The sequence below is a fragment of the Poecilia latipinna genome, unplaced genomic scaffold (genome assembly GCF_001443285.1).
Source record: "Poecilia latipinna isolate Pla-1442-1.1 unplaced genomic scaffold, P_latipinna-1.0 Scaffold989, whole genome shotgun sequence".
NCBI classification, from domain to species: domain Eukaryota; kingdom Metazoa; phylum Chordata; class Actinopteri; order Cyprinodontiformes; family Poeciliidae; genus Poecilia; species Poecilia latipinna.
In genome coordinates, this window is record NW_015113605.1 from 366,073 (window position 1) to 383,905 (window position 17,833).

General features: G+C 41.5%; 1 protein-coding gene across 1 annotated transcript; it reads left to right on the top strand.

Moving 5' to 3' along the window:
• The first annotated feature begins 1,998 nt into the window (after positions 1–1,998).
• On the top strand, positions 1,999–17,727 carry LOC106958469 (uncharacterized). Its single transcript, XM_015050377.1, is given in 23 exon segments — positions 1,999–2,068; positions 2,270–2,370; positions 2,878–2,991; positions 3,194–3,269; positions 3,415–3,643; positions 4,014–5,799; positions 5,887–6,330; positions 7,142–7,188; positions 7,640–8,168; positions 9,783–9,845; positions 9,928–10,014; positions 10,099–10,236; positions 10,953–11,054; positions 11,133–11,208; positions 11,620–11,845; positions 11,988–13,791; positions 13,869–14,042; positions 14,328–14,501; positions 14,650–14,823; positions 15,473–15,646; positions 15,720–15,887; positions 16,296–16,342; positions 16,431–17,727. Coding segments are annotated over 21 exon segments (7,131 nt in total). The 5' UTR covers positions 1,999–2,068; positions 2,270–2,370; positions 2,878–2,923; the 3' UTR covers positions 16,976–17,727.
• The last annotated feature ends 106 nt before the right edge of the window (positions 17,728–17,833 follow it).

The following is a 17,833-nucleotide window of genomic DNA, read 5'->3' on the forward strand; positions in this document are numbered from 1 at the left end:
TCATCTGAAGGAAACAGAGTCGTAGAGAGTATTTACAGACTAAAATGTCAAAATCCAAAAGTTGGAACGTATTTAGTTAAAAAGTTTCATTGTCGGATGTTTGGTTGAACATTTTTAGTAAAGACACAAATCAAAAGGGCTACTGTTAAACTCAGTGGGGGCAAACCATCTAACATTAAGTATTTATAGGAAATTGCAGCACTTTACTTAAACTCTGTTTAAAAATACAATAAAATGTGATACATTAAAGATAATTGACCAAACAACACATCCTGCAGAAGCAATCCCAGCTGAACCAGATTTTCTTGACTTTGAAGTGAAAATAAAGGTTTTTATTTTTAGAGGTCAAACTTCAGTCCTTCGCTCTGATAATCTGCAGCACACTGAGCTTTGGGAGCCAAACAGATATTTAGGTGCATTTCTTTAACCTTGTTGACAGTAAAATGGAAGTGGTCAAAAATAGAAGTTTAAAAAAGTAGAATAAATGAAACTATTCACACAGTGAAGCAGTTAATAGCTTTACTTCATCATCAAGCTAAAAGAAAACGTCTCAAACTGGTATCATATTTACTGCAAACACTTTAATCCCAGTTAGTGGGATTATAAGGTTGAGGCGTTGCAGTTCTTAGTTTATATCCTGAACGCCTCTTCCTCTGAAATCCTGCATCATCACTGCAAACCTTAACTTCCTGTGTTAACTTTTCTCTTTCTGAATCATTTATTTATTTAGTGTTTTGGCTGACTGCCACTTCTGGCTCCATACCAGGGGTGTCCAAAGCGCGGCTCGGGGGCCATTTGTGGCCCTTAGACTGATTTAGCATAGAACAACATTTACTGACTTTACTGCAACCAAATCAGCTTTAGTCAAATGTATTAAACTTGGCTAAATATAGCAACCACCTTGTAATAAAGTGATCTAAATCCTACATACATTTGTTCAGTCGAGCCAAAAAACTTTAAAAATTTGATGCCTTTTTTTAAAAACAGCAAACAAGCAAAATCTTTTTTAAATTTTTGGATCAACAATGAATAACATCAAATAAAGACACTACTTTTGCTTGATTTTATTCTACTGTGAAAAACATAATTTATAATACCTAGTTAGTAAAAATAAAAACTGTATCTATATTAACTTGTTTTATTCAGTAGAAATATCCAGACCAGTTAAATGCTCCGATGGAAGCGTCAGTATGTGTTGCTCATGTTTTCAGCCTAAATGATTGAAAACAGTTGGTAAAATCTGTTATTTTTAACATTTCAGAGCTGCTTTCTGCTGATAGAAATATCTCTGTGAATCACTCGTACTGTTTTGTTTCCATCAGCATCGACCTGCAGACACCAGTCCTGTCCCCAACCAGCGCCGTGTCCATGAAGAGCGACCGCTCAATGGATCCCATCACCGTGTTCAGAGAACCACTGCAGCCGCAGAATAAAGGGTGAAGAATCACTGAAAGTAGATATTTACATAATAAAATGAGAATAGTTGATTAAACTAATCTTATCCAAACTGCTGTCAGGACTCTGAGGAGAACGGTTCTTTTCCACTGTTTCAGCTGAATTTTCTTAGATAAACTTATTTTATCAAATATAACCAAATAATCATCAGAAAGTCCAATAACATTTTGATCCTAAGCATAAAAATAAAGATTTAAACAAAGAATTAAGTATAAACATTCTTTATGAGGGAAATTCAACTGAGTCAAACAAAAAAATCTACCAAATTTGACAATTATTTAATAATCTGACTGAACTGAATCCAGTTAGGTTGACTTGGATCTACAATGAATAACTGGTCCATTGCATCCAATTCAATTCAGCCGTCTCAAGGCACTTTATGTAAAAAAGGTCATTTTAATTTAATCACTCATATGTTCCTGTTGATCCTAGTTGTCAACCTGTGCATTAAGCTCAGTTCATTATTTAAATTAGTCCAAATTGTTTCTGTTTAAACCATCAGAAACGACCAGGGTCCGGTTCTGTCCCCAACCAGCGCCGTGTCCATGAAGAGCGACCGTTCAATGGATCCAATCACCGTGTTCAGGGACAGAAACCAGACTGAACACAAAGGGTGAGAATCTAATTATTTTATACTGATTTTCTTAAATTAAGATGCATTGTGGCTGCTGGAAAAGACAAAGAGTTTTATTTTTGAATTTCCATTCAGAAACCACTGCTGCATGCTCGATAGTTGTGGCCACTTCTAGGTTTTCCTTGGAAATGCTTTTACTGTCAGTAAACTTCTGGTTGTTTTATTTCTACCAGGATCCAGACAGCAGCCGTACCCTCATCCAGCTGTTTATCCATGAAGAGCGACCGGTCCATGGATCCAATAACTGTTTTCAGAGATGGAGACCTGCCTGAGCACAAAGAGTGAGAATATAAATAATGAACAAACTAACACTGTATTCATCAGAGGGTCTCTACTGCTTCTAGAAACGGGACAAACTGAAAAACCTGTCCAGGTGTTTCTGGACAGGTGATGATAAATGTTTTGTGATGCCACAATCACCTACCAACCCAAGTGAAGTTCCAGCATGTTTGGTCAGATGGTTTTAGCACTGTATGTGCTGTACAATGGCTGCTGGAAAAGACAAAGAGTTTTAATTTTGATTTACCATTCAGGCTCCACTTTTTCCGATTCTGGGTCAAAGATGTATGGTTGCTCTGCTCTCCATCTGTTTGTAGCAGTTTTCACACATAAAGTGTGAGTGTAAACTTCATTCAGTCTGTCTCTGGACATGAATGTGTGTCTGGACACAAGACTCTAGGTTGTGTCTTGGAAAACAATCTAGATGTGCTTTCCTTGGAAAACACATTAGATTTTCCTTGGAAATGCTTTTACTGTCAGTAAACTTCTGGTTGTTTTGTTTCTACCAGGATCCAGTAGCAGACAGCAGCCATACCCTCATCCAGCTGTTTATCCATGAAGAGTGACCGGTCCATGGATCCAATAACTGTCTTTAAAGAAGGACACCAGCCTGTTCAGAACAGGTGGGAATACAAACTATCAACTGTTTACTTTAAAAAAAACATAATTTAAAACAAATGTTTAAGTAAAGATCATCATAACTACTTTTCTTCAGAAATTCATAATGAAACAGTTAAACTTGTGCTGAGGGATTTGGGTATTTTGATGATGCCAATACAAAGTAAATACCGAAATAACTTTTGCTAAAATGTGTCATTTCTGCAGTGATGAGCTGCAGGACTCAGCGGCTCTCAGTGTTCAGTCTGTTCATCATCAAACTGATCTGGACTCCATATTTAAGGCAAGAACCATTTTAGATCAAACACTTGATTGTTAAATTACAAGGCTCCTCTGGGAATTTGAGCATTTAATGATGGTTGCAATGATCACAGTTAAGTGCAGTCACCCTCAACATAAATATATTTATTTTTTCCTTTTTGTTTCAGGCTCTGGAGGAAAGCATGGTAGTTTTTGTGAAGTCAGAGCTAAAGAAATTCCTCAACATTGTTGGACCAGATTATCATGAACACTTAAAGAACCAGAGAGAGAACGAAGAGGTGTTGGGTGGAGGTGAGGAAGAGGAGGAAAATACCAGCGGAGAGTCATTTCTGAATCTCACACTCGACTTTCTGAGGAGGATGAAGCAAAAGAGGCTGGCTGATTATCTGCACAGCAGTAAGATTACTTCAACTTTTAAAACTTAAAGTTTACAAAACAACCAACTAAATTAGTGCTTTTGAATTTATGCTTAAACATTAATTTATGGCAAGCTTTAAAATGTGCTAAACATTTTTAAAGTCATCAAAATGCTAAAGAATGTGCTCTTCTACTAGCACATTAGCGGTAGCGTGCCCACAGCTGTAAACCAGCACCTCATTAGGCCAACATTGAGAAGTTTCCTGTATTAATGCTCTAGGAGTTGTTGTTTGCATTAAATCATATAAAACTTTAAAATGCTGGAGTACTCCAGTTGTTCCAGGTATATAACATGAAAAATGTCATATTTTACATGATAAAAAACGTCAGATTTCTTTTCTTTGTACAGGGGCCTCTTCAACGAAGTATCAGCAAAGACACAAGACTAACCTGAGGAAGAGTGTCCAGCATGTGTTTGAAGGGATTGCTAAAAGCGGAAGCTCAGCTCCGCTGAACCAGATCTACACAGAGCTTTACATGACAGAGGGAGGAACCGGAGATGTTAATGAGGAGCACGAGGTCAGGCAGATTGAAATGACCTCCAGGAAACAAGGCAGTCCTGAAACTGTCAGAATAGAAGACATCTTTAAGGTTCATAATGACAAAGCTCAGCCAATCAGAACAATGCTCACTAAAGGAGTTGCTGGCATTGGGAAAACCATCCTAACGCAGAAGTTCACTTTGGATTGGGCCGAAGACAAATCACATCAGGAAATTCATTTTACTTTTCCATTTTCCTTCAGAGAGCTGAATGTGCTGAAAGAGGAGAGATTCAGTTTGGTGGAACTCGTTCACCGCTTCTTTCCAGAAAGCAAAGAAATCTGCAGTTTTGAACAATTTAGTGTATTGTTCATTTTTGATGGCTTGGATGAGAGTCGACTTCCACTGGACTTCACCAGCAGTCCGATCCTGACCGACGTTACAGAGTCCAGCTCAGTGGACGTCCTGCTGACAAACCTGATCAGGGGGAAGCTGCTGCCCTCCGCTCGCCTCTGGATAACCACACGACCTTCAGCGGCCAATCAGATCCCTGCTCAGTGTGTGGATCTGGTGACAGCAGTCAGAGGGTTTTCAGATTCCAAAAAGGAGGAGTACTTTAGGAAGAGGTTTGTAGACCAGAAGCAGGCCAGCAGGATCATCTCCCACATCAAATCGTCACGAAGCCTCCACATCATGTGCCACATCCCGATCTTCTGCTGGATCACTGCCACAGTCCTGGAGGATGTGCTGAAAACCAGGGAAGAGGGGCAGCTGCCAAAGACCCTGACAGAGATGTACATCCACTTTTTAGTTGTTCAGACCAAAGTGAAGAAAGTTAAATATGATAAAGGGATGGAAACAGATCCACACTGGAGTCCAGAGAGCAGGAAGATGATCGAGTCTCTGGGAAAACTGGCTTTTGATCAGCTGCAGAAAGGAAACCTGATCTTCTATGGATCAGACCTGACAGAGTGTGGCATCGATATCAGAGCAGCCTCAGTGTACTCAGGAGTGTTCACACAGATCTTTAGAGAGGAGAGAGGGCTGTACCAGGACAAGGTGTTCTGCTTCGTCCATCTGAGTGTTCAGGAGTTTCTGGCTGCTCTTCATGTTCATCTGACCTTCATCAACTCTGGAACCAACCTGCTGATGGCAGCACAAAACACACCACAAACAGGAGAACTAGATTCTACAGCAGTCCAGCTTCATCAGCTCGCTGTTGACAAGGCCTTACAGAGTCCAAACGGACACTGGGACATGTTCCTCCGCTTTCTGGTTGGACTTTCTCAGCCTGTGAATCAAGCGCTGCTACGAGGCCTACACACACAAACACAAAGCAGCTCACAAAGCAACCAAGAAACAATCCAGTACATCAAGAAGATGATCAGCGATGATGTGTCTGTAGAGAAAAGCATCAACCTGTTCCACTGTCTGAATGAACTGAGCGACCGCTCTCTGGTAGAGGAGATCCAACAGTACCTGAAATCAGGAAGTCTGTCCACAGACAAACAGTCTCCGGCTCTGTGGTCGGCTCTGGTCTTCATCTTACTGTCATCAGACGAAGACTTGGACGTGTTTGACCTGAAGAAGTACTCTGCCTCAGAAGAAGCCCTGCTGAGGCTGCTTCCAGTGGTCAAAGCCTCCAACAGAGCTCTGTAGGTGCACAAAGGATTTCATACATTTAGTCTCTCACATTTCAAACAGCCTTCAGTTTTCTGTTCTTTGTTTCTCCTGAACCCCAGACTGAGCGGCTGTAACCTCTCTGGGAGAAGCTGTGAAGCTTTGTCTTCGGTTTTAAGCTGCCAGTCTTCCAGTCTGAGAGAACTGGACCTGAGCAACAACAAGCTGGAGGACGTAGGAGTGAAACTGCTTTCAGTGGGACTGGAGAGTCCAAACTGCAAACTGGAATCCCTCAGGTCAGAACATGCTGGTGTTTCAACTGGTTACACTTGTTTCCAATCTTTGGTCGAACCAAGCTTGTAAAGTTTTCAAACCCCCCATCCCATTTTTAGTCTTACAGGATGTCTAATCACGGAGGAAGGCTGTGCTTCTCTTGCCAAAGCTCTCGCCTCCAACCCGTCCCACCTGGAAGTCCTGGACCTCAGTTACAATCATCCTGGAGACTCAGGAGTGATGCTTCTGTCTTCTAGGTTGAAAGATCCACACTGCAAACTGGAAACACTCAGGTCTGAAACTTCATTTCTCCCCGTCTTTGTTGACTGAACTAACTCCTCACTTTGACATGTCAACACAACCTGCTGAGTTTGACCCTGATCAGGATCTGTAGGAAATCGATCGATGTAGCTGGTTTACTGAGGAAAAGTCACTGGCCAACCTGAATGTCCCAAACTATTTCCTTCCATCAGTTAGTCAGACTGAGAAGCCCAGCAGGCCAGTAGGATTCACAGATTGGACCCATTATTGGTTCTTCTCCCTCTGTTTTCACTCCTGACTGAGCCAGGAATCATTTACTGACTCGTATGGAGCCGCAGCTTAAGGTTACCTTTATAGATCTCCTGTAAACTTATGAACCATGTAATTATACCACATCTTAATGTAGCAGCGCAGATTATTAGAATAATAATCAATTGAATCTAGCCTGTCTTTCCCTAATGGTGAAGCTGAAGGATTTTAAATAAATGCTTGGGAGACAGAATGACTTTCAAACCCCAGTCAGACCTGACCTGGAGTTTCCTGGAAGAGAAGCAGGTCCAGTTCAATCTTTGTCCCAGTAGGTAGATGTACAGTTGAATCTCAATAAAAATTAGATAAAAAAAACTCAACTTATTTTAGTAATTAAAAATATTCCAGTACGGCCTGTTTGTTGGTGATGCTGCAGCTGCTGTTCAGAGACACATGAAGTTCTCCAACATGTCCTGCAGGTCGCTGCACCGACCAATCAGAGTGGAAAACTGCTGGTCATATAATCTCTGAATGTGGAAACGTCTTAGTAACATGTTCAGACATTTTAATTCACTCCTGTTTGTCTTCCTGCAGAGTGGACTGCTGTGGAAAGCAGTGGCTCACGCCTGGACTGAAGAAGTGTAAGTTTCAATAAAAACGAAGAAGAAAAACTTTCCACATGCGTTTTTAGGGACATTTCAAAGACATTTTATAAACTTTATTTATTTAATAGTTTTGCAATGGCTTGTTGGCGTTTCTCAGCTCCTCCTCTACTAATCTGTTCATCTGTCGCCTGGGTTTGTTTCCTTGTCCACATTCCTCCATCATTCCAGTAAAACCTGCTTGTTGAGCTGCACTTCCTTCTGCCTCAAGTACATTTATAATCCCTTATTTGCAAACTCAAGTTTGCCTCGTCATTCTCACAGTTATCTGTTTTTTCCCATCAGTAAAGATTCTTTTATTTTGCTTTCTGTAGCTTCGATTCTGTCTGAACTCTAACTTTGGACATTATTTAATCCCAACAGAAACATGACTCAGCACTTTTCTAAGTAGATAACATAATGGTGACCCACGCCCGTTTTCTCTCCTCAGATTTCTGTGAACTTGAACTGGATCCAAACACAGCTGGCCGAAAGCTGGTTCTGTCTGACAACAACAAGAGTGCAAAAATCGTAAACCAAGAGCAGCCGTACCCTGATCACCCGGACAGATTCGAATGGAACCAACTTCTGTGCAAAAATGGCCTGACTGGTCGCTGTTACTGGGAGGTGGAGTGGAGTGGGAGGGTTCTGGTGTCAGTGAGCTACAGGCGACTCACCCGGAGGGGCCTGAGCAGCGAATGCTGGTTTGGTGGGAACGAGCTGTCGTGGGGTCTGAGGTGCTGTGACGACGTTGGTTACGCCATCTGTCATAAGAACAACATGGCCATCGTCCCCCTGCCACAGTCCTGCCTCTCCCACAGGATAGCGGTGTATCTGGACTGTCCTGCTGGGACTCTGTCTTACTATCGAGTGTCTGCTGACACCCTGATGCACGTTCACACCTTCAACGCCACGTTCACGGAGCCGCTGTACCCTGGCTTTGGGTTCTGGTACGATTCCTCAGCGACTCTGTGTTCCCTGTAAGGAAAATCCACTTTCAGTGTCACCATCATGTAAAGCAGCATAAATAATATTAATATTGTGATGAAACTAGAGGCAGGAAGAGCAATGAGAATATTTGCAGTAGTGAATAAACATTCATAACGTTTTTTTCTGATTGTTTTACGTTATTTTTGAACAATGTGTCATTCTTCTTATGTTTTAAATGTTTTATTGTCTTTGTTAATCTATGATTTAATCTCTGAAATTGGCCAAAGTTGTAAATGAATATTAAACTGGTTTTCTAATTTGCTGTTGGAAAGTTTCCATTAAAACACTTTTTGTGTTGGTGTCTATTGACATGTAGTGTGATGATTTTTATTTTAATCTTTTATTACCATTATTTGTGTGGATCTGTTTTAATACCAAAGTAACTTTGTTTCAACAGATGTTTTAAAAATGTGCTTTGAAAATAAAATTGATTTGGATGTTTTGAATCAACAAATAATACAAAATACTGTAATATTCAATATTTAAAACATTCCTGAAAAGTTTATTTTAGGGCTGAAATTTAAATAAATTTTAGGCATTAAAAATTTCACATAATCACATTTTGTTTTGTTTTTACATATTTGATGGATTTCTTAGATTATATTTTGTAATGTATCTCAATAATAAAATATATATTCATGGAGAAAAACACTGATGAATTAAAAATATAACTTCCCAGCTTTATGTTCTTGTTTGAATGACCTTTTCAGGATTTTCTTAAACTGTGTATTTTACTAAAACATCCAAATATATGGAAACAATGTGAGAAGCTGATACATGCAGTGACCAAATCTCAGGTCACAGCGTCAAAAACGACGACTGTGATGGCAAAATGTTTCTTTTCTGCACTACTGTAATAAAAACCTGCATCTTTCACTTTTTCCTGCACTCTGATGGCAGCAGGCCAACATGTGACTACAGGATGGCGTTTCTTCAGGGGAACAAACAGGAACTGTAAATATTTTCCCAAAAGCTCCTCCTTGCTTCATGACAGGACAGACTGGTTTCATGTCTGATGAGTTTTCATCATTAACGCTGCGGTTAAGAGGCTGAGAGCGCATCGACGAGCCAAACGCTCGCAGTCATCTGGCCTGACGAGGAGTAATCAGCGCCGACTCTCCGGACGATGGACAGCCGAGGAATTTCTACTGAAAGTTAGATCAGCAGGTCAGATCTGTAAATCTGTTAACTGGTTCTCATTGTAGCTTCAAGCTGGGTTTTGGTGTGTTTGTAAATGTGAATGCTGCACAAAAGTGTTTTTTTGGTAAAGCCCAATAATCAAAGTATTGAACATACATCTGTGTGTCGTTCTTATATAATATCAACACTGTGACGGTAATCAGTGAAAAAATGCAGAAAGTGTCAAAACTACCCAGACAACTTTAAGATGAGTGTTAAATATTCACTGACAGTCTGTTCCTCAAAGCATTTAAAGCCTAATGGATCCTCAAATGGCTCATTTTGCCTCCCTAATCTATTTTACCAATTCAAATTAAATGGTTAATGAAACATATTCTGACCAAAAATACTGTATGTGTGGCATATTGAAGGGAATAATTTTCCAGTAAGTGATGACTCAGCATGTTATTCTTTGTGACAAGGTGAGAAATGAGTGCGCCACCAAAAACGCTCGGGGTGGAAGATGAGCCTCAGGGTGAAGCTCAGAGGTGAGATTATAATCTCTGACTGCCTGCTCATTTTTCTGACGCTGCATTTCAACTCTCCGCTTTGTGACTCATTTGGATCCAGTAGATCTGAACCAACCTGGAAGCCACTGAGGAATAAACGCTCCAAAGACTTTGATATGGATTTTAGTAACTCGCCTCATAAGACGCAGTAAGTAAAGTTTTATTCTGTAACTTCCTGTGACTCATTCCCAGCGTTAAGCAAACCGACAGTGACCAGTTTGTTGTTTTAAAGCTCTGAGCAGGAACACGAAAGCGAATGCTCTGGAACTGGACCAGAACCGAGACTCCAACCTCCTGGAGTGTCTTTGAAAAGAGACAAATTTCTCAACATACCACTGGATTTCAAACCAGCACCTTCTACAGAAACCCGGTAGGTCTGTTAAAGCGTTTCATGAACCTCATAGGTTCACATTGTCAGGCTTCAAGAAAATGATCAATATTTGTTGATATTTATAATAAGAAGCAGTTTCTGGCTATTTTACAAGAAATAAACATGTTTGTGGAATAGTTTCAGATGCCATGGATGTAGTTTGAGTTTTCGATGATTTGGCTGTTGCCTCAGTGAGGGAACTAATACAAACTATTACTGCAACAACAAGAGGGAATAAATGATGCTCTGTAAATCAGCACAGTTTGGCTTTAATCAGGTTTTACTGTCTGTGAATAAATGGAAGCAGCTCCTTAGACAAGTTGGGATAAATAAATAAACTGAACTGAATTATTGTCAGTTAAGGGAAGAAGAGCTGGAGAGCCAGGATTAAACCTGGATTAGGAAGGACAGCCTGTCCAACGGGAAACGACTGGAAAGTCGTTTCTTTTATTCCGATGACAAAACATCATTGAATAAAAGTCCAAAATCCTGTGAATGACCAAAGGATTTGGAAGAACAAAGTCTTTGAAAAAAGAGTTTTGACCCAATCAGATATGTAAATTTGTTTCTGTTTAACTGAACAGTAGCAAACATTACTCTGGGTCTCAGATTAGATCAAAACAGAAGTAGAAGATGCTTTTTCTGAAAGACCAGCAACAAATAACAGTTTGTTTGTCACGTTTCCATCACAATCTGTTCATTTCTTCGGCTGACAGTAAAGCTCCAGGCTCCCCTGTGCCCTGCCTGTCGATGAAGAGCGACTCCTCCATGGAGATTGCAACACAGTTTAAAAACAGACGTCAAACTTTTCATAGCAGGTAGACGGTTGAATTTGAATCAGTTACATTTTTGGATGATCTCATATTAGTTTAAATCTAAATGTCTTTCTTTGGCAGCCAAGACTTCCCAGATGAGTCTGGTGCTGAATCTGCCAGAGAGCAGCATCAAAAAGAGCTGAACTCTGTGTTTCAGGTAAAGACAAACAGTTATTACACAAACTGAAAAGATAAAGAAAAAACAATCTAGAGCTGTAGAGCTCAACCAGTCTAACTACTCATATTACTACCAGACACATTTCTGCCTTATTGATTTATTGGTGCCACATTCTGTGTTACAGCAAGTGATTCTCTTTATCAATACAGTGGATAGTCATATAATTAATGGCATAAAGAGAAATGGTTGAGTCTGTGTTTGCCATTTTTATTTCAACATTTGAAGGTTGAATTAGCTTCTTTAGCAGCATTTAGTCTGCAACAGGTTTATCAGAGAAAGTTCCCTAAAGCAGCTGGTTGCTATGGCAGATCCAAACAATGAAAGAAACTCAGCAACTTTGTTCATGTTTCTATATAATCTGAGATTAAACTGAATGTGTGTCTGTTCCAGATGCTTGAGGAAAACCTTATGACTTTTATGAGAAATGAGCTGCAGAAGTTTCAGCTGATTCTGAGCTCAGATTATTCAGAAGCTGCAGAAAATCAGGAGAAAGAAGATGAGAGCAGCACTGCAGACCCAGAACAGGCCAAAGGCAGCAGGGAGGCGTTTCTGAAGCTGTCGCTCCACTTCCTGAGGAGAATGAGGAAAGACGACCTGGCCGACTGTCTGTGGAACAGTGAGACATTTTCACAGTTTATATTTTTATATGATGCCGACATTTACATCACAGCCATTCTGTTCCAAATCTGAAATTATTCTAAATAACTATTAATTATTGCATTTCGAGGTTCTGCTGATAATCTCGTTGACTTTTTTAGGGACCTGTGCAACAGAATGCACACAAAAGCTGAAGTCCAGCTTGAGGAAAAGATTCTGCTGTGTGTTTGAGGGACTCGCTAAAGCAGGAAATCCAACACTGCTGAACCAGATCTACACAGAGCTGTACATCACAGAGGGAGGCGATCGGGAGATCAACGAAGAGCACGAGGTCCGGCAGATCGAAGCAGCGTCCAGGAAGCAGCGCGTTCAAGAAAAAACCATCAGACAGGAAAACATCTTTAAAGCTTCACCTGAAAAAGACAAACCAATCAGAACAGTGATGACCAAGGGAGTCGCTGGGATTGGGAAAACGGTCCTGACGCAGAAATTCGCTCTGGACTGGGCTGAAAACCGGAGCAACCAGGACATCCAGTTCATTTTCCCCTTCACTTTCAGAGAACTCAACGTTCTTAGAGAGAAACGGTTCAGTCTGGTTGAACTTGTTCATCACTTCTTTAATGAATCCAAAGAAGCACAAATCTGCAGGTTGAACGACTTCCAGATCGTGTTCATATTTGACGGGTTGGATGAGTGTCGACTTCCTCTGGACTTCAGCAACAATGAGGTCCTGACCGACGTGACAGAGTCCACCTCTCTGGACGCTCTGCTGACAAACCTGATCAGGGGGAAGCTGCTGCCCTCCGCTCGCCTCTGGATAACCACACGGCCTGCAGCGGCCAATCAGATCCCTGCTGACTGCGTTGACATAGTTACGGATGTAAAAGGGTTCACTGACGTGCAGAAGGAGGAGTATTTCAGGAAGAGGTTTGTAGACCAGAAGCAGGCCAGCATGGTCATCTCCCACATCAAGATGTCACAAAGCCTCCGCATCATGTGCCACATCCCGGTTTTCTGTTGGATCAGTGCCACCGTTCTGGAAAACGTCCTGAAAACCAGACAAGGCAGAGAGCTGCCCAAGACCCTGACGGAGTTATACATCTACTTCCTGCTGGTGCAGAGCAAAGTAAAGCAACTGAAATATGAAGGGGGAGCAGAGACAGATTTAACCTGGAGTCCAGAGAGCAAGATGATGATCAAGTCTCTGAGGAAACTGGCTTTTGATCAGCTGCAGAAAGGAAACCTGATCTTCTACGAAACCGACCTGGCAGGATCTGGCATTGATATCAAGGCGGCTTCAGTTTATTCAGGCGTGTTCACACAGATCTTTAAGGAGGAGAGAGGGATTTACCAGGATAAGTTGTTCTGCTTCATCCATCTGAGTGTCCAGGAGTTTCTGGCTGCTCTTCATGTCCATCTGACCTTCGTGAACTCAGGAGTCAACCTGCTGGACGACAGACAGCCAAAACAAAGGCTGTCTAAGGCCTTTAAAAACCAGCCTAATGTAAGAAAACTTCACCAAACTGCTGTAGACAAAGCTTTACAAAGTCCCAATGGTCACCTTGATCTAGTCCTTCGCATACTGATAGGTCTTTCACTGCCGGCCAATCAAACGCTGCTCCGAGGCCTGCAGACACAAACCGCAAATGTCTCGCAATCGAATCAGGAAACGGCTGAATACATCAAGAAGAAGATCAGTGATGGTCTGTCTGCGGAGAAAAGCATCAACCTGTTCCACTGTCTGAATGAACTGAACGACCGCTTCCTGGTGGATGAAATCCAGCAGTACCTGAGATCAGGAAGTCTTAGCACACGGAAACTGTCTCCGGCTCAGTGGTCGGCTCTGGTCTTCATCCTCCTGTCATCAGATAAAGGTCTGGACGTGTTTGACCTGAAGAAATACTCTGCTTCAGAGGAGGCTCTGCTGATGCTGCTGCCAGTGGTGAAAGCCTCCAACAAAGCTCTGTAGGTGACGGACCTGCACAAAAATGACTCTCAATGCAAATCAGAGTCATTTTGAGTTTTATGTAAATGTTTTTCAGGCTACGTGACTGCACCCTGTCTGAGAAAACCTGTGAAGCTCTGTCCTCAGTGCTTGGTTCGCAGTCTTGCTGCTTGAGAGAAGTGGACCTGAGTCATAACGACCTGGAGGACGCAGGAATGACGGCGTTGTCTTCTGGGATGTTGGATCAACAGTGTGGGCTGGAATCACTGAGGCACGAAGCATCTGCTGGTCAACCTCCACCAATCTGCTAACAGCAGAGATCATTTATTATTTAGCAGTTTTAACTTTGAAAATGTTTAGTGCACCTAGTTTCCCCTAAATTATTTCCCCATATAAATTGTAATTGCTAATTTAGTCAGCCATTTTGCCATTTTTTAAGCATTAGCATTAGCTTTCTCTAAATACCATTTTAGCGTAGCACTTTAGCGTCAACAGAGCTAATGTTTCTGGTTTCTGCTTTAGGCAGTAACAATCAGTGTAATCATTTGTTCTTCAGGGTGGCTGACTGCAACCTGTCCCAGAGGAGCTGTGAGACTCTTTCCTCATGTCTCAGTTCAAAGAGTTTGAGGCTCCAGAGTCTGGATTTAAATTACAACAACCTGCAGGACGTCGGCCTGAAGCAGCTTTCTGAGGGACTGAAGAGTCCGTACTGCCATCTGGAGAGGCTCAGGTCAGAGAAACCAAAATGGCTTTTCCTCAACAAGTTGACTAAAATTTTAAATAAAGGAAGATGATTTTAAAAGTAGGTCAGCAGTACATCCAATCAGATGCAGACGTGTTAAAATAAAATGATTCTCGCTGTGAAATTGTGTTTGCAGCTTGACGGCATGCAGCCTCTCAGAGCACAGCTGTGAAACTCTGGCCTCGGTGCTCAGCTCTCCCTCCTGCAGCCTCAGATCTCTGAACATGAGCAACAACCACCTGAGCGAGTCGGGGCTGCAGCGGCTCTGTGCTGAACTGAAGAACAAACACTGTCAGATGGAGACGCTCATGTTCGTTGCTTTTATTACGAACACTTCCAGCACTTACCTCTTCAACTATTCACAATTTGTGTTGAGATTATTAAGATCCAGACAAGTACGCAGCAAACTAACTGGGTAACTGACATGAAATTCACACCCTTCAGTTTCTTCCTACCTTCACTCAGAGCAGAATCCAGATTTCAGGTTCTCATCTGATCAAACTGGGACAGATCCAGTACCGACACCAGTCCTGTTGGGTTTGACTGGTAGTTTAAAGCTGCTTCCTAAATCCACTTCAATATGTTTTCTCATGCCTTTTGCATCGTTTTCATCATAAAACAACTTTCTAATTCCATGTTTTCTTGAATAATTCTTCTTTTTATCATTTTTCCAAATGTAACACCTGCAGCTTGTTTCCAGCATTTGGTGTGAATTTCATGCCAGTCGTCACATTATAAATGTAAAATTAATTATTAATTCCCTCCATTGTTTATATATTTTTTTGCATCATATCTTCAAGATTTACTCTGTTTTTAAAAGGCAGAACACAGAAAATCAGTTCAGCATAGTTGTTGAGAAGCTTAGTTACTGAAAACATTCAAAATAAGACTTTAAAAAAAAACTGAAATCCATGAAGTTGTCTGTTCATTAATCCTGTTTAACGTTTTTATTTTTCTAGACTGTGTGGATGCCAACTCTCAGAAAGATGCTGTTCATACATATCCTCAGTTCTCAGCACTCAGTCGTCCAAACTGAGAGAGCTGGACCTGAGCAGCAACAACCTGAGAGACGCAGGAGTGCAGCAGCTGTGCAGTGGGCTGGGGACGCCGCACTGCACGCTGGAGACGCTCAGGTGGGTCCAACCTGGTGCGTTTTATGACTCTTTGTAGACTTGAACATAACTCATGATGTGTCTCAAACACCAGACTGTCAGGCTGTCTGGTGACAGGAAAAGGTTGCGGCTACCTGGCATCGGCCCTGAGCTCCAACCCGTCTCACCTGACAGAACTGGACCTGAGCTACAACCATCCAGGAGTCGTAGGGAAGCAAATGCTGTCCTGTGAGCAGAAACAGTGGAAACTGGCTAATCTGAGGTCATTACACATGAACTCTACCTGCAGAGATCTACACTCAGATGGAAATTATGACATTTTATTGTTATTTATTTCGCGCTAGCTAAGCTGGCTGGAGGAGCAAAGCAGTTTGATGGATTCGACTGTCAGCCAATCAGAAAATGAGCATCAGGAATAAAATTTTAATAAATTACTTTAACTTGTATTTTATGGTTTTTGATTCTTTTATTTTTTCCCCTCCAACTTTCTGAGGCCCCCAGTTTAAACACTTTTCTGATTTTGAAATATCAGTTATAATTCTCTCTATTAGCGAACAATTTATCATAGGAAGTCAGAAAAATGATGAGCCCTCATCAACAATGCCTCACAGTTACTACATACATGAGAAACAAGTAAACTAAAACTTTATTGTTGCCGTTTTCTCTGCAGTTTGGACCAAGGCGGAGAACACAGGCTAAAGCCTGATGTGAGAAAGTGTAAGTTTCATAAACGATTAAATATAAAGCTGGAAACTGTTTTATTAGGACATCATTTTTACTGAGACTAATTTTCCGTCTCCATCAGATTGGGGTGAACTTGAAGTGGACATGAATTCGGTGAACAGACATCTCCGCCTCTCTGACAACAACACGGAGATTCGGCAGGTGGAGGACGAGCAGCCGTACCTCGACCACCCAAACAGGTTCCAGACCTGCTGGCAGCTCATGTGCAGAAATGGCCTGACTGGTCGCTTCTACTGGGAGGTGGAGTGGAAGGGAGCAGTTCTCATCTCTGTGAGCTGCAAAGGAATCAAACGAAGTGGGAAAAGTGAGGACTGCCGGTTTGGAAGGAATGATCAGTCCTGGACGTTGGAGTGCTCCGATGTGTTTGGGTTCGCTGCCTGGCATGTGAACAGAGAAACAACCATCCCCTCCCCCTGCGCCCCCCACAGAGTGGGAGTTTATCTGGACCATCCTGCAGGAACGCTGTCCTTCTACAACGTGTCCTTTGGCAGGTTGAAGCATCTCTACACCTTCTGCGCCACATTTACTGAACCCGTTTATCCCAGTTTTGGTTTGTGGTCTGGAGCCTCAGTGTCTCTGTGTTCAGCAGCTTCAAAGAAACTTTAAAGCCGTTTCCGTGTAAATATAACAGCTTTACATAATTACAGCTGTGCATAACTAAAACCTTCTATGTGAATAGGTAAGTTAAGCTGTTACATGTTTTCTATGAAACCAAACGATATCCACAGATCCCAGAGCAGCAGGATTTGAAAACACCAACAGATCTGTTGACATGACGCCATCACAGCCGTTTAATCCATTGTTAACATGCAGTAATGTGCTTTTCCGAGCCGCCTTTAAACGCATCGTGAGTATTAAACCTGGGGTTGCACCATAACTCTGTGACTGTAGGAGGCGCTGTTGCATTTTAACACTTTAATGCCCGTTATTGAAAACAAATTGATGTTCATTTGTCACCGTTTATCAGTTATATATTCATTATTGATTTGCTTCAGTTGGTCGTTTCTGTAAATTCTGATGAATTTGGTTCATAGCAAACAAAAAACACAAACTCACTTTCTCAGAAAATTACAAGACTAATGTGTATTTTAATCCGGAAATGTGCAGCAGGAGCAGTTTATCTTTTATCAGCTTGAGTTAAACTCAGGTAACGATGAGGTGGAAACCAGCCTGACCTGTGATAAACGGTAAACGTTTCCTTCCTGGTTCCTTCCTCAGGGGATTTTTCTCCACAGAAGTTTTGTTTTCTGGACATGAAGTTTATTAGACATCACTGTCGTCTGTAATAACAGGTCATGTTCACTGGGACAATAAAATGGAAATAAAACTCTTTTCTCTCCAAAATGGTCCTGAAGTTTAATTTAATGTGTTTCTGGTCTGAATTGTTATTTTTTATAAACATTCATGGCCTTTTATCAGATAATAAAATCCTCTGATCTCCAGGTTCATCTCCTAAAACTGAAT